Source organism: Thalassophryne amazonica, chromosome 5 (genome assembly GCF_902500255.1).
Source record: "Thalassophryne amazonica chromosome 5, fThaAma1.1, whole genome shotgun sequence".
NCBI lineage: Eukaryota > Metazoa > Chordata > Actinopteri > Batrachoidiformes > Batrachoididae > Thalassophryne > Thalassophryne amazonica.
In genome coordinates, this window is record NC_047107.1 from 3,935,346 (window position 1) to 3,952,785 (window position 17,440).

The 17,440-nt window shown below is 40.5% G+C and overlaps 1 protein-coding gene across 1 annotated transcript in view; it reads left to right on the forward strand.

Annotated features, from left to right (window-relative positions):
• The window catches only part of LOC117510049 (calcium release-activated calcium channel protein 1-like), a 29,714-nt gene extending 16,960 nt beyond the window's left edge, over window positions 1-12,754 (forward strand). The window contains exons 2-3 of the mRNA XM_034169665.1: window positions 10,040-11,984; window positions 12,064-12,754. Of these exons, the coding sequence (XP_034025556.1) occupies window positions 10,040-10,588 (549 nt within the window). The 3' untranslated portion in view covers window positions 10,589-11,984; window positions 12,064-12,754. The remainder of the gene's footprint in view (window positions 1-10,039; window positions 11,985-12,063) is intronic.
• Window positions 12,755-17,440: the final 4,686 nt, after the last annotated feature.

The following is a 17,440-nucleotide window of genomic DNA, read 5'->3' on the forward strand; positions in this document are numbered from 1 at the left end:
GCTGTTCTGTACGCTGTCTGTCTCTCCCGAATTTTGCAAAGAGAGATTCTGTAACGAAGCCATATGGCAAAGGTTCTTACCTCCCTGGGGTCCAGCGGTCTTTTTCTGGAGGAAGTCTGGTACTGGAATTTCTATAAGATGTGTGAAGATGTTTAACATCAAGCTCCAACCATGTGTAATGTGAAAGTTTCATAAAACCAGTTTTGCAGAATGTGAAAATAATTTAAATTCAGACTGTGCACAGTGCAGCTGTTTTTTCTTACTTCTTACAGGAAATTAATAACATGTTATAACCAGTTTATTAAAGACTCTAAATGGTTCCTCCTCAACCGAGTCATGAATATCCTCGATAGTAGTGCGTAGTCCCCTGGCAGCGTACATGCAGTTCTATATGCCTGAATCGGGCACAGACTAACTTTGCTGAGAACCACGACGATGAGTTGTTGACACCATGTTGCCAGATTGGGCAGTTTTTGAATTTACATGGCTTTGTCCTGGTTTCGGATGCACTTGGCAACTTTTTAAAAAATACCTTAACGCTAATTTGAAGTAAGACCAAGGTGGACCTGGGAGTGCCTAATCGGGAGGCTACATGACGTCAAATGGCTTCACAGTAGCTACAACCCCTGGCAAAAATTATGGAATCACTGGCCTCGGAGGATGTTCATTCAGTTGTTTAATTTTGTAGGAAAAAAGCAGATCACAGACATGACACAAAACTAAAGTCATTTCAAATGGCAATTTTCTGGCTTTAAGAAACACTATAAGAAACCAGGAAAAAAAATTGTGGCAGTCAGTAACAGTTACTTTTTTAGACCAAGCAGAGGGAAAAAAATATGGAATCACTCAATTCTGAGGAAAAAATTATGGAATCATGAAAACAAAAGAACGCTCCAACACATCACTAGTATTTTGTTGCACCACCTCTGGCTTTTATAACAGCTTGCAGTCTCTGAGGCATGGACTTAATGAGTGACAAACAGAACTCTTCATCAATCTGGCTCCAACTTTCTCTGACTCCTGTTGCCAGATCAGCTTTGCAGGTTGGAGCCTTGTAATGGACCATTTTCTTCAGCTTCCACCAAAGATTTTCAATTGGATTAAGATCCGGACTATTTGCAGGCCATGACATTGACCCTATGTGTCTTTTTGCAAGGAATGTTTTCACAGTTTTTGCTCTATGGCAAGATGCATTATCATCTTGAAAAATGATTTAATCATCCCCAAACATCCTTTCAATTGATGGGATAAGAAAAGTGTCCAAAATATCAACGTAAACTTGTGCATTTATTGATGATGTAATGACAGCCATCTCCCCAGTGCCTTTACCTGACATGCAGCCCCATATCATCAATGACTGTGGAAATTTACATGTTCTCTTCAGGCAGTCATCTTTATAAATCTCATTGGAACGGCACCAAACAAAAGTTCCAGCATCATCACCTTGCCCAATGCAGATTCGAGATTCATCACTGAATATGACTTTCATCCAGTCATCCACAGTCCATGATTGCTTTTCCTTAGCCCATTGTAACCTTGTTTTTTTTTTTCTGTTTAGGTGTTAATGATGGCTTTCGTTTAGCTTAAATCTACTAATCTGAAACTTGGTTAAAAAAATCCATTGCAGATAGAGAAATTGCTATTAAAGGGTATAATGTTTACCGTTGTGACCGTCCCAGAAAAGGTGGTGGCATAGCAATATATGTTAAACAAAAATTTAAAGTTACTGTTCATTTATCTATTTCCCGCCCCAACCAATTTGAATTTCTTGCTCTGAAGTTGGAGCTTCAAAATGGCCACTTTCTCACTGTTGTAGGCTGCTACAGACCGCCATCTGCTAGTAGTGAGACTTTGTCATCATTGAGTGATCAGCTTTCGATTTTAAGCTTCAATGAGATTCTACTAACAGGAGATCTGAACTTAGATTGGTTTTCCTCTGTTTTGGATGGTTTTAAATCTATTTGTGATTCTTTTAGCCTAACACAATTAGTTAATGGTTCAACACGCCAAAACCTTAAGTGTCCAGAGAAATCCTCTCTTATTGATTTTATTTTTAACTAATGCTCCTCATAAATACTCAGACACTGGTATTTTTGCAAATGATTTGAGCAATCATTGTGTCATAGCCACTATTAGACGAGCAAAGCTCCCAAAAGCAAGGCTATGTATTATTATGAAACGTGATTTTAAACATTTTTGTGAACAGGGTTTTTATCATGAGTTATGGCATTATGACTGGTCCAAGATCACACTTTTTAATGATGTAGAACTTGCTTGCAATTACGTTTATGAAGCTTTTAGTAGTATTATTAATAAACAGGCCCCACTACGCAAATTTAGAGTGAAAGGTAGAAATAACCCTTGGTTTTCACCTGAGCTTTCCAGTCTCCTTAAAGTACATGATGATGCCTAGGCTAAGGCCAGAAAATCTAAATCCCCAGATGATTGATTGATTTTCAAACAGCTCAGAAATCGCTTGGTTAAAAAGGCTAAGTCTGATTTTTATATGGACAAAACTACTCGATATTTAAATGATCCTAAGAAATTTTGGAAAGTAGTCAAGTCTTCCTTTGGGGATGATACTATAGATGAACTGCCTGCTTGCATAGTAAAAGATGCACATGTTCTAGCTGACACAACAGCCATTCTTAATCATCTTAATGAGCACTTTGTTTCTTCAGGATCCCTGTTTGAGTCATTGCATCCACATCAACTTAATGTGCAAGGGATTTGCCCTCAATCCCCACCTATTAATACGATTGCTTCAGGATTTGGTCTGACTCCATTTGATGTAGCTGAGGTCCTTAGGGCTCTAAAACAATTGGATCAATCCAAACCTGCAGGACCTGACAATCTTGAGCCTTTCTTTGATCATGCTGTCCTGGTGGATAGACTCCATAAGATTGGGTTATCTAACTGGGCCTTAAACTGGTTCTCCAATTATTTATCAGAGAGAACGCAGTGTGTTCAGGCTGCCGGGTCTTTTTCTTCTTTCCTCCCCGTGCAAAATGGAGTACCTCAAGGCTCTATACTGGGGCCTTTGTTGTTTACAATTTATGTAAATAATCTTTGCGATGATTTGTCTGATGCTGCGTCACATTTTTATACTGATGACACTGTAATTTACTATTTCGCTTCCTCAGCAATAAAATCCTTCGAGTTGTTGCAGTCGGCCTTTGACACTGTTCAGCTCCGTTTGAAACAGCTCAAGTGGTGCTGAATGCAGACAAATCAAGACTTTGCTGTTTTCAAATGGCAAGCAGCTTCCATTTCCCTTCCTAAGTTGTCAACCATTTACGGAGCAGAAATTGAAACAGTCACATCTTACAAATACTTGGGCATCTTAATTGATGAGAACTTGTCTTTTATATCGCATATTGATAAACTTGTTTTTAAACTGAAATTGAAACTGGGTTTCTTTTTTAGAAATAAATCATGTTTTTCATTGCAAGCTAGAAAAAAAACTGATTACCACAGTCTTTCTGCCCTTGTTGGACTATGGAGACTTGCTTTTTATGAATGCTCATCAGTTTTTATTGAAACTGGATGCTGTATACCATTGTGCTTTACGTTTTATTACTGGCTGCAGTTATTGTGTACATCACTGCTCACTATATGCCGCTGCACATTGTTCATCCTTGTCTGTTCGTAGACACTCTCATTGGCTGATTTTTATTTATAGATGTATTCTTGGACTTCTGCCTTCATATTTGTGTTCATATATGTGTAGAAACCTCAGTGCTTATAGCCTGCGCTCTCAGGACGTTATACTGATGCAGGTCCCAAGAGTTAAACTGAATTGGGCAAAAAGGCTTTTAAAGTTGCTACACCGTCCACATGGAATATTTTGCAGAAGGACCTCAAATTGACACATCTTGTAACTTTGGGAGAATTTAAAACAATCATAAAGGACAGAGAGTTGAGGACAATTGGACTGTGTAATTGCTGTAACTATGTATTGCAATTCTGTTTCTTGAATGTTTGTGTTTTGTGTTTGATGTAACTACTTTTCTTCTGTGTTGCCATCTTGGCCAGGTCACTCTTGAAGAAGAGGTTTTAATCTCAATGAGTTTTTTACCTGGTTAAATAAAGATGATGAAGAAGAAGCTTTTCTGTATGTAAATCCGATTTCCTTTAGGTGGTTTCTTACAGTTCGGTCACAGACGTTGACTCCAGTTTCCTCCCATTCGTTCCTCATTTGTTTTGTTGTGCATTTTCGATTTTTGAGACATATTGCTTTAAGTTTTCCGTCTTGACGCTTTGATGTTATCCTTGGTCTACCAGTATGTTTGCCTTTAACAACCTTCCCATGTTGTTTGTATTTGGTCCAGAGTTTAGACACAGCTGACTGTGAACAACCAACATCTTTTGCAACATTGCGTGATGATTTACCCTCTTTTAAGAGTTTGATAATCCTCTCCTTTGTTTCAATTGACATCTCTGGTGTTGGAGCCATGATTCATGTCAGTCCACTTGGTGCAACAGCTCTCCAAGGTGTGATCACTCCTTTTTAGATGCAGACTAACGAGCAGATCTGATTTGATGCAGGTGTTAGTTTTGGGGATGAAAATTTACAGAGTGATTCCATAATTTTTTCCTCAGAATTCAATCAATCAATCAATTTTTTTATATAGCGCCAAATCACAACAAACAGTTGCCCCAAGGCGCTTTATATTGTAAGGCAAGGCCATACAATAATTATGTGAAACCCCAACGGTCAAAACGACCCCCTATGAGCAAGCACTTGGCTACAGTGGGAAGGAAAAACTCCCTTTTAACAGGAAGAAACCTCCAGCAGAACCAGGCTCAGGGAGGGGCAGTCTTCTGCTGGGACTGGTTGGGGCTGAGGGAGAGAACCAGAAAAAAGACATGCTGTGGAGGGGAGCAGAGATCGATCACTAATGATTAAATGCAGAGTGGTGCATACAGAGCAAAAAGAGAAAGAAACAGTGCATCATGGGAACCCCCCAGCAGTCTACGTCTATAGCAGCATAACTAAGGGATGGTTCAGGGTCACCTGATCCAGCCCTAACTATAAGCTTTAGCAAAAAGGAAAGTTTTAAGCCTAATCTTAAAAGTAGAGAGGGTGTCTGTCTCCCTGATCTGAATTGGGAGCTGGTTCCACAGGAGAGGAGCCTGAAAGCTGAAGGCTCTGCCTCCCATTCTACTCTTACAAACCCTAGGAACTACAAGTAAGCCTGCAGTCTGAGAGCGAAGCGCTCTATTAGGGTGATATGGTACTACGAGGTCCCTAAGATAAGATGGGACCTGATTATTCAAAACCTTATAAGTAAGAAGAAGAATTTTAAATTCTATTCTAGAATTAACCAACGAAGAGAGGCCAATATGGGTGAGATATGCTCTCTCCTTCTAATCCCCGTCAGTACTCTAGCTGCAGCATTTTGAATTAACTGAAGGCTTTTAGGGAACTTTTAGGACAACCTGATAATAATGAATTACAATAGTCCAGCCTAGAGGAAATAAATGCATGAATTAGTTTTTCAGCATCACTGAAAAACTAATTCATTCATTCAAGAATTGAGTGAGTCCATATTTTTTTCCCTCTGCTTGGTCTCATAAAGTAACCGTTACTGACTGCCACAATTATTTCCTGATTCTTATAGTGTTTCTTAAAGCCAGAAAGTTGCGATTTGAATGACTTTAGTTGTGTGTCATGTCTGTGATCTGGTTTTTTCTACAAAATTAAACAACTGAATGAACATCCTCCGAGGCCGGTGATTCCATAATTTTTGCCAGGGGTTGTACCTGTGACCTGTAGATGAGATTTGGCTGCTGCGTTTTACTGATGTATGTTTCGGATACACTTTTTTTGTAATGATTACACTAGCTTAAGCAACAGTGGCAGCTAAAATACTGAAGAAAGTGTTGATCTAGTACTCTGGGTGGTTTTTTGGGCTGGAAACCCTCAGATGTATCTGGCAGCACGGCCCTGGTGTTTTGGCACAGGAACGTGGCTTCAGTATTTTGTTTTTTTCCTTATCTCTGACACATCTCTTCTGAATTTGACATAAATGTATTACTGCTGCCGCTTCAACATTTCTGCTGTGCATGAACATATTTCTCCATTTCTGTAAAAAGTCCACACTAGGTGGCTCTCTGTGTCCTGGTAACTAGCATTTTGTTGTTGTTCTTTATTGAAATTCATGGATTTTGTGTTCCTTCAGAAAGCATGAATGTTAATAAACAGTGATGAAAGTCTTTTCGGAAATTACCGGGTCCAGGTTTTTACTCACGTGGTGAATGCAAACAATTGGTGGTGGTAACCCTCCCCGTTGGTTTGTTTTCCTGGTCGGATTTAATGTGGCTGACTTCACAAAGTTTGTGTTTGTAAAATCATTTGGAAACATCTCTGATGAGACGCCACGGTGGATGTTAACTTTGATGTTTTCACATCATGACCCAAGACTGAAGGATTAATGTTACAAAGCAGCGGATGAGAGATGACCTTCTGATCTTGCTGTGAGCTGCGTGCTGCGCTGAAATGACAAAATTAATTGATGAAACGTTGTTGTTGCTGCGTGAGATGATTTAAAGTTCATCAGAAAATGGAGCTGGTTTGAGCCAAAGGACCACAACAGGCACAGACTTTTTTTTAAATCATTGTTTATACAGAAAAGCAAACACTCAGGTAAGTCTTTGATCTTACGCTTCAGAATCTGCCTTGGAAGAATTTACTTCAAATTGTCTCCACGCAAACTCCAGCCTGCTAAATCTGTGTTTTATGGCTCTTCTGGACACAGGGTTCTGAAGTTTTGGGGTGAAAAATTCAAACATAATCGCAGATTTCACAATGCTGAAAAGAGGGGACGGCCTGTCTTGTGATAAGAGCGTGAAGAACAAGTTTAGATGGCAGCGGTTAGAGGAAAAAGACAAGAATGGCAATTTCTTTTTTTTTTTTGTCTTTCTATACAGTATGTTCAGAATAATAGTATTGCTATGTGACGAAAAAGATTAATCCAGGTTTGAGTATATTTCTTATTGTTACATGGGAAACAAGGTAGCAGTAGATTCAGTAGATTCTCACAAATCCAAGACCAAGCATTCATGTATGCACACTCTTAAGGCTATGAAATTGGGCTATTAGTAAAAAAAAACAGTAGAAAAGGGGTGTTCACAATAATAGTAGTGTGGCATTCAGTCAGTGAGTTCCTCAATTTTGTGGAACAAACAGGTGTGAATCAGGTGTCCCCTATTTAAGGATGAAGCCAGCACCTGTTGAACATGCTTTTCTCTTTGAAAGCCTGAGGAAAATGGGACGTTCAAGATATTGTTCAGAAGAACAGCATAGTTTGATTAAAAAGTTGATTGGAGAGGGGAAAACTTATACACAGGTGCAAAAAATTATAGGCTGTTCATCTACAATGATCTCCAGTGCTTTAAAATGGACAAAAAAACCAGAGACGCGTGGATGAAAACGGAAAACAACCATCAAAATGGATAGAAGAATAACCAGAATGGCAAAGGCTCAGCCATTGATCAGCTCCAGGATGAACAAAGACAGTCTGGAGTTACCTGTAAGTGCTGTGACAGTTAGAAGACGCCTGTGTGAAGCTAATTTATTTGCAAGAATCCCCCACTCAGTCCCTCTGTTAAATAAAAGACAAGTGCAGAAGAGGTTACAGTTTGCCAAAGAACACATCAACTGGCCTAAAGAGTAATGGAGGAATATTTTGTGGACTGATGAGAATAAAATTGTTCTTTTTGGGTCCAAGGGCCGCAGACAGTTTGTGAGACGACCCCCAAACTCTGAATTCAAGCCACAGTTTATAGTGAAGACAGTGAAGCATAGTGGTGCAAGCATCATGATATGGGCATGTTTCTCCTACTATGGTGTTGGGCCTATATATCGCATACCAAGTATCATGGATCAGTTGGGCGATTCTATGGTAACAGAATTACAATTGGAGCACATTTTAAATGGGGAGCTAAAATATGGCCAGATTTTCCCGTCGTCATAATTCTGTTACCATAGAATACGGTAAAACAGCGCAGTTCGAATTTGCGCACCATGAAACATCGCGCTGACGGGCAGGCGTGCATGATCCCGGTGTGAGGGTCTGTGCACACAACGGTGTCTTTCGAGCAGGAACACAGTGTGAGGTGCACATCACACCACTGAAGTGGAATAAAACATAAAAATGAGCTGATGCCTTTGGAACCACATTGTGCCGCTGATGTGGAATAAATAAAAAATACAAAAACATACCACCCACGGGATTCATACCTGCACTTTACTGATTGCCTGCGTGAAACTTTACCACTGAGCTGCCGTCACTGGCCTGTAAACGGTGCGGGGAAAATGCCTGACATCAACAAAGAGATTGACGTATTTAAAAAAAAAACAAAAAAAAAAAACCATAAAAACACAGCATTTTATATTGAATCCCTCTTATCAAATGGGCAATAAAAATATGATCTGTCTGTTCCACTGTTGATGACCCATGGTCATCATGAAATGGCATGAATGAGAAGCAGTTTGATTTTCTCATGTCCACATCTGCTGGCGCGTGTACAGCCAGCCCACGCACATCTTGTGCACGGCGTGCCAGAACTGACACCGCGTCATATGGAACAGAGCTCACATGGGTGACGTGAAAGTCAGATCATCTGCTGCATGTTTTGATCTGATGGTCCATTTCAGCCTGGGGGCAGCATATCAATGGGGTGCAGTGAAGGAGCGCGTGTATGCTGGAGCCCACAGCATATATCGCCGCAGCGATAGATGTTTTTATTTATGTCTACATGATGACAGCAAACGGATACACGCGTCAGCGTGAGCTGTTGTTAGTCCATGTCTGTCCAAACACAGTACACGTTGTCCAGCTGGGATGTCCAAAATGACGGATCTCCACAGCCACTTCAGTGGGCAGACGCACCTTCTGTCAGTATAGCCCCCCCCCCCCATGCCACACTCGTGGGGTACTGAGACAAATTTCACTGCCACCACGATAGCGACTGTCTGCAGTCTGTTGTCGTGCCAAGAGTGCGAATGGCCACACATTTTCTAAGTGCCAAGTGAGCGGTGTTAGATGTTCGCATATGTCACCTGGAATTTGGCCGACACCTGCCATCACTCTCTTTCAGCCGCTGGTTTGTGCAAATAGTTGTAGCAACAAGTGTACAAGGCATTCGATTCATGGATGATTTTACACTTTTTGCACACAATTCCTTCTTGCACACTTCAAACGCTGCACTGTGTGTGAAGGGCCCTTAGAGACATGCATTTTTAATTCCAACACTACATTTAATAATTTAGTTAAAGTTAATACTTTAATGAACACTTTTTTCCCATTTAACTTGCCCCATTTTCCCAGATTTTCAACGTTCAACATTTTCAGTGTTCTGCAGACAGAATGTAGCTGTGCTTTCTGCAGATGTAATTCTTGCATTTCACACAACCAAAGTACTGCTCATCCTTTCTTTTTCTTCATGATCTAAGGTCATGGACTGGACACTTTGATGTGTAGTGGTGTGACATCTGTGCAGAATTTGTATACAGAGATGATGTGGGACATTTTCACTTATGAACTTTTCAGATCCAAAACAAACATCTCTTTGATGTGCTCAGAAATACAGGTTTGTGTGCATAAATGCATTCTTGTGCCATATCTATTGTTCCATTTGAATTGGTTCTGAGAATTATTTGAGTTCTTTGAATTGTCATTTGCTTTATTACTGTGTACTTTTCTGGGCCAAAATGTAAATTTGTGTGAGAGACTGGGGTGGGAAAATTGACCTGACCCAAGAAAAAAATTACATTTTTTGGAAAAAAAAAAGGTTTGGTAGGTAAATAGACCTGAAAATGCACCAGAATGCATCTAAGAACCCCCAGACCCCCACCAGGGGCTTTGGGCCTTTGGCCCTTGCCAAAAATTTTCAGTTTTTTTTCTGTGGTCACTTTCATCACTGATAAAGACTATCCTGTTTGTTAAAGCAGCTCTGGACATTTTTTAGGACCTTATTCCAGTTCTAAAGAGCGGTGTGTGTGCTTGTTTGTTTGTTTGTTTGTTTGTTCCAGGTCGCCATGGTGGAGGTGCAGCTGGAGTCGAATCACTCGTATCCTCCAGGACTGCTGATTGCCTTCAGTGCCTGCACCACGGTTCTGGTTGCAGTCCATCTTTTTGCTCTGATGATCAGCACCTGCATCCTGCCCAATCTGGAAGCTGTCAGCAACGTTCACAACCTGAACTCTGTCAACGAGTCCCCACACGAGCGCATGCACCGCCACATCGAGTTGGCCTGGGCCTTCTCCACCGTCATCGGCACCCTTCTCTTTCTGACAGAAGTCATGCTCTTGTGCTGGGTGAAGTTTCTGCCTCTCAAAAGTCCCACCGACCAAAACAATGGCACCGTAACTCCGGGTGAGGCCGCGGCCATCGCTTCCACCTGCATCATGGTGCCGTTTGGACTCGTTTTTATTGTGTTTGCTGTCCACTTTTACCGTACGCTCGTCAGTCACAAAACGGACCGACAGATCCGAGAGCTGGAGAGGGTGATTGAACTCCAGAACCAGCTGGACCACAGGGCCGAGAACGACGAGTTGAAGACCTCGGTCCATTTCCCTTGATAACAACCCGCTAGCGTGCAATGGCTTTAGCTTTATTTTAAAACGGCATCTAAAGGCTTTGTTTTTCTTCACCGAGTGCTTTCACACAGCTGCAGTTTTCATATGTCAAAGGTTCAGGGTTGGGCCATGTGGAGACATCGCATCCTGACGAAGTATTAAAATATTGTAAAAATAACATTTGAAACACAAAATGTGTCTCAGGGTCAAAAATGAAGTTTATCTTATTTAGAAAATACGTCTTTGAAACAAATCTTGAACAAAAGCAGAAATGAACATTTGCTGTTGGACTCGTCTGTCCAGAGGTCCTGTCTGAATCTGTCCCCACACATTGTCTTGGAGGGGACAAAATTTTTAACAGAGAGAAGTCACAATTTATGTGCATGACACTGTTACAGTATTGGGTCTAATTTTAATTATTTTAAATACAGGTCAGGCATCTTGTCAGGTAACTAAAAAATAATAATAATAAATAAATTTAGTGTGGTTTTTATCTTTTTTTTGGAGCCTTATTGGTGGAGCTTTTTATATGTTAAAATGAAATTTCCAAGGGTGATTTAAAAAGTACATTAGTTGTCTCCACCAGTATTAAATAAATGGATGAGATAATAATCGGTAGATACCACTTGTGTGTGTGTGTGTGGATATATATTCTGCCTTGTATAATTTCATCACAATGCAAATTGAAATATAAACTTGCTTTTTTTTGTTTTTTGACAAACATGTTTACTCACAAAGCCGGCATATTTCAAGGTATAACTTTCTAACAAAATTCAGTTATTCAGATTTGTTATATATTAACAAATCTGATTATTCACCATGTGGACTCGCTGGACTAGAAACTAATATTACTGAAATAAACTAAAGGATCCAGTCACAGTTTCACTATTGATGCCCATTATTCACTATGTACCCTTTAATGTGTAAGTTCCCATATATAGAAATCAGAAAAAGATGGCACTATTTTTGCTTTATAATGTCAATAATAGTCCTGTCATATGATAAATATCAATACTTTTATTCACCCCATGTTATGTTTGATCAAATTGTTGATCAGAGGAGAATCAGTTTTAGTTTTGTGTTGGTTTTTTTTTACTCTCAGTGCACGCCATCAAAATAAACCCCATGATCCAGTAAGACAAAAACAAACAAAAATTTCTTTTTTAATTACTCTGTCTGGCCTCGGTGTGGAGAAGGGATGCCATGGGACAGTGTATGTGCGCTCAATGACGTGTTTAATATTTACGTGTTCCACCTGCCAAACCAAAGGATTCTGCCGGTGGTGGAAACACAAACCAAGCCAGACGTAACCGTCCTGACCTGTATCATACCGTGCAGTACCGACCCAGATCGCTCTGTGGAAACTGCGTTGTCAACATATGCTGGCTAAATCGTCATGGTGTGACAGCCGCATAACATATTAGACATAGTGTATTTGTCGCATTTTTCTTATGTCACCATACGGCTAAATCGTGAAGGTGTGACAGGGCCCTGACAGAGTGGGCAGCTTTTGTTCCCTCTGAGAAGCAGGTTCTATAACTTCCTGGTCGATGCATCAGGTGATGTTTTAATGTGTTGGTTGCCTCCGTAACCACCCACTGCACTTTCTTGCCATCTGTTAGTGAAGAGTTTGGATAACTCAAAAACCAACAAACCCTTCATCGCAGAACTTTGAGAAGGTTGGACCCCACATGGACAGATGGCTACATTTTCCAGGAACTGTCAGGATATTTCAAAAAATAAAATGTGTAGAGCAGGGAGCCCAGTAGATGAGTTGTTACCAGCATATGGACCTGGGTTTGAGTCATGGTTATGAAATCTGTTTGTGTTCTTGGACAAGATTCATCGTCCGAGTCCACCCAGCTGGACGTGAATATCGGCCTTGGTTGTAGAAGGCCCTGTTCAGACAGCCAGTAAAAATCCCACTTATGTGCATGTCCGATTTGTACCAGGTTTCATTCTGCAACATTTTTAAAATGTGTGCGTGTGTGTCACCAGAGCCTTTAGTAATCCATATACTGCGTGTCCTAGAGGTCTGCATGTGTGACTTTCATTACTATAGCAACTGATGTGGGTAAGACAGCAGATGAGGACACATGGACACACAGATCGGATCTGGTCACTTGCGGTGTATGATAGGGATTGAAGAGTGGGTATATATACCCATAGCAACAACTGAATGTTGACACTTTATTTTGAATTCACTTCTTGAAGATTTGGGCTGAACGTTAGCAGGTTCTGTGAGTGTGAGATCTTCTGTGTATGTTTTTAAAAGATTAAAATCATAAAAATGGGTTTTTACCTCCACCAAGACCTAAAGATTTTAATGACATTTGGCCAGCAGAAGGATAATATTTAAGGAAATGTACCAATATTAAATCAATCATTTTGCTCTAAAATTCTGGAAGAAGTGGTGTCATGACAGCTCATGGATTATCTTACTGAGAATAATCTCTTTGAGCCACTGCAGTCTGCTTTTAGAAAATATTCCACAGAGACGGCTCTCACTGAAGTGGTGAATGATCTTCTGCTTACAATGGATTCGGACACCACTACAGTTCTCGTGCTGTTTGATCTCAGTGATGCGTTTGATACCGTGGATCATCATATTCTATTCAATAGGCTGGTGAATCATTTTGGGATTACTGGGAGTGCCCTTGCATGGCTGACGTCACACTTGACCAGTCGTTCTCACTGTGTTTTGTACAGTAACACTACCTCTAACCTTAGTGACATGAAATTTGGGGTTCCACAGGGGTCAGTCTTAGGCCCCCTGCTTTTCTCCCTTTATATAGCACCGCTTGGACACATATTGTGGCGTTTTGGGATTACCTTTAACTGCTATGCTGATGATACTCAGTTATACATGCTGATAACTGTTAGTAATCTCATTCACATAAAATCCTTAGAAGATTGCCTTGCATCAGTGAGAAGTTGGATGTCTAGAAACATCCTACTTCTAAATTCTGATAAGACTGAAATGATGGTTCTTGGTCCAATGAGACATCAGCATCAAATTGGCCAAATAATGCTTAGCCTAGGCTCGTGTGTCATACATCACACTGACAAAGTGAGGAACCTTGGGGTAAATTTTGATTCTATGTTGTCCTTTGGCCTTACTTGGACTGCTGTCTTCCACCTGCAAAATATAGCAAAGATTTGTCCCATCCTGTCTATGGCTGATGCTGAGACCCTGATCCATGCGTTCATCTCGTCTAGATTGGACTACTGCAATGTTCTATTTTCTGGTTTACCGCAGTCCAATATTAGGGCTCTCCAATGGGTTCAAAATGCATCTCTTCACTGGCTTCCTGTTCCTCTGAGATCAGGTTTCTGCTACTAACCTATAAAATTATTCACGACTGGCACCTCTCTACTTAGCTGACCTAATTAAGCCCTATGTACCGGCCCGGGTTTTGTGTTCTCAGGATGCAGGACTACTTTGTGTCCCTAGGGTGAATAAAAAGTCTATGGGCCACAGAGCTTTCTCTTATCGTGCCCCTGTTCTGTGGAATGATCTCCCTGCATCAATAAAGCAGTCAGGTTCTGTGGAGATTTTCAAGTCCAGACTTAAGACTCACTTATTTCCCCTTTCGTACGGCTAGGATACTGGCATAGTATGTTTCTATGCTTTTTACTCTCTTAAATTCATTTTATTAGTAAACGGAGCGTGCCGCGACCTCAACTTTATCTAAATTCTGTCTTTTAGTGAAGCTTAGGGCTAGTCGCTGGTGATCACATTAGTATTTCTTCTGTTTTTCTTGTTGCTTAATGCTGACAAATTATACTGTGTTTTTCTGATGCCTGATTTTTTTTTTTTTTTTTTTTTTTTTTATGATTTCTTATTTGCGTGAGGCACCTTGAGGCAACTTTCTTGTGATTTGGCGCTATATAAATAAATGAAATAAGTGATTACATTTGTGAGTTGATCCGGAGGAACATTTGTTTTTAGAATAACGTGACCTAGGCAGAGGTATGAAGGTGTTTGTTTTTTTTGTTTTTTTTGTCTGTTTCTGTTTATATTTTGGAGATGTTCAATAAAAGAAGTCATTTGCAGATTTTTTTTTTTTTTTTTTTTTTTTTTTTTGCTGATTATTGTATTATTTTAAAGACTAAAGAACTGATTGCCCCTACAAATAGACAGGTTATACCAAATCATTTATTGAAGCTGTATTCTGAAGGTTCTGAGCCTGAAGGAGGAGTTTTTTTTTTTGTTTTTTTTTTATGTTTTCATCTTTGAATGGACTAATTTTGTATAAACTGTCTGATCGAACTGTGAGAAAAATGATATTTTAATTTTGGAGCTGCTGTTCAGTTCCTCCTCCTGATGAAAGTGATACAAGGAAATATATATTTTCTTTTGTTCTAAATGTTTGATTTGTGTTGTTGGGCAGTTTGGAAATGGTGATTCAGTCTTGAGAGAAATGCTGTGTTTCTATGGCAACAGTGTTTTTTTTTTTTTCTTCTTCTTTTTTGTCCTGTTGTAACTACAATGAAGTGATTGCGTGTCGATGACGTGACTCACAAACACCACAGCTTGAAAATATCACAAAGGTCAAAATGACAAATGCATAAATGTGTTTGTGACCATTACTGGCACCCTTTGATGAATTTGGAGACGCTCATCACGTTCGCAGATGAGGTGAAATTCCAACCCGTTTGCCAGAAGGCACATAGGATCGTTGAGCTGAGATTTAACCCATTTTCTTTTGGAGACCCTCCTCTGTTCCACTCTGCTGTGAAACAGTTCAACTGGTTTTGGACAAAAGTAGCACTTTGCAGTTTCTACAGTCACAGCTGTAACCCTGTGACTGTAACCCCTTCAGTATCGTCTTGGCTTCCCTCACTAGTCTTGTGTGGTCACTCAGGTGGATTTACTGTGTAGTATCACATTACTTGTACTTTTTTAATGACTGGTAGAAATGCTCGTGGAGCAGGTGGATGAGTGGAAAACATTATGCAGACCTGGGTTTGCATCCGACACTGAATGTGCATTGTCTCATTCCACTCAGATGTAAATGGGTGCCTCAGCTGGGGAAGCGACCTGTGTCAGACTGGTGACACGTCCGTTTGATGCTATGGAATCTGGAGATAAGTAATGGGCTCAGAGCCGATGTTCTCCTGAAACCCAGAAAAATCAGTGTTGCAATTTATTTCTTTTTTTCTTAAGTAAAGCTGTGAAACTCGTCCCTTCCAGAGGACAAAAATGCATCACTGGTGCTCCAGAGGATGCAGGATAGAAATGATGTCCAAGAACATGTCCATATGTCCGTCCCCTGATTCAGGCAAAGAAAACCGATGTCATTTACTCAAAGGGTGCTGGTAACCGTCCCACCTCGTGAAAGTATTCTTAATTGTTCAGTAACTCCATTTACATTGTGTTAAATATTCTGATGACTGCAGTTCTGAATGATTTTAAAATCCAAGGCGTCAGCAATTCTGGTACAAGGTCGTAACACACTGTTATTACAGACAGTTTTGCAGCTGTTACAAACTGTTGCATGGTCAGAACGGACTGTCGTTAGACTATTTTGTGGCCGTTGCGTGGTTATTACAGACCATTTTGCTGTTGCATGGTCAGAACGGACTGTCATTACAGACCATTTTGCTGTGATTATGGACTGTTTTGCAGCCTCTACAAACTGTTGCATGGTCATAATGTACTGTCATTACAGACTGTTGCGTGGTCATAATGGACTGTCAGACTGTTTTGTTGTTGTTACACACTGTTGCATGGTCATAACGAACTGTTGTTACAGACTATTTTGTGGCCGTTGCGTGGTTATTACAGACCTTTTTGCTGTTGCATGGTTGGAACGGACTGTCGTTACAGACCATTTTGCTGTGATTATGGACTTTTGCAGCCTCTACAAACTGTTGCGTGGTCATAATGGACTGTCATTAGACTGTTGTTGTTACAGACTGTTGCATGGTCATAATGGACTATCATTACAGACTGTTGCGTGGTCGTAACGGACTGTTGTTACAGACTGTTGCGTGGTCGTAACGGACTGTTGTTACAGACTGTTGCGTGGTCGTAACGGACTGTTGTTACAGACTGTTGCGTGGTCGTAACGGACTGTTGTTACAGACTGTTGCATGGCCATAACGGACTGTTGTTACAGACTATTTTGTGGCCGTTGTGTGGTTATTACAGACCATTTTGCTGTTGCATGGTCAGAACGGACTGTCGTTACAGACCATTTTGCTGATTATGGACTGTTTTGCAGCCTCTACAAACTGTTGCGTGGTCATAACGTACTGCCATTAGACTGTTGTTGTTAGACTGTTGCATGGTCGTAACGTACTGCCATTAGACTGTTGTTGTTACAGACTATTTTGTGGCCGTTGCGTGGTTATTACAGACCATTTTGCTGTTGCATGGTCAGAACGGACTGTCGTTACAGACCATTTTGCTGATTATGGACTGTTTTGCAGCCTCTACAGACAGTTGCGTGGTCATAATGTACTGTCATTACAGACTGTTGCGTGGTCGTAACGGACTGTCGTTACACTGTTTTGTTGTTACAGACTGTTGCGTGGTCGTAACGGACTGTCGTTAGACTGTTTTGCTGTCGTTACAGACTGTTGCGTGGTCGTAATGCTGTCGTTACAGACTGTTTCACTGTTGTTGACAGGTCTGTTTGAAGACGTTAGGATTCTAAGATCAGGCCGGCTCATCTGGAGTTCGTGGTATCATTTTTATTATTTTTAAGCGGAATAAACGTCGGCTCGTTGGTCGTTTGGTTTTTATGGTTTATTTGTTTCACACGGTGAGTGTTACTGTATACACACTTAAAGTTCTGTTTGTGTCTGCACAGTTTTACAGTACATTTGACTTTTTTGTCGAAGTTC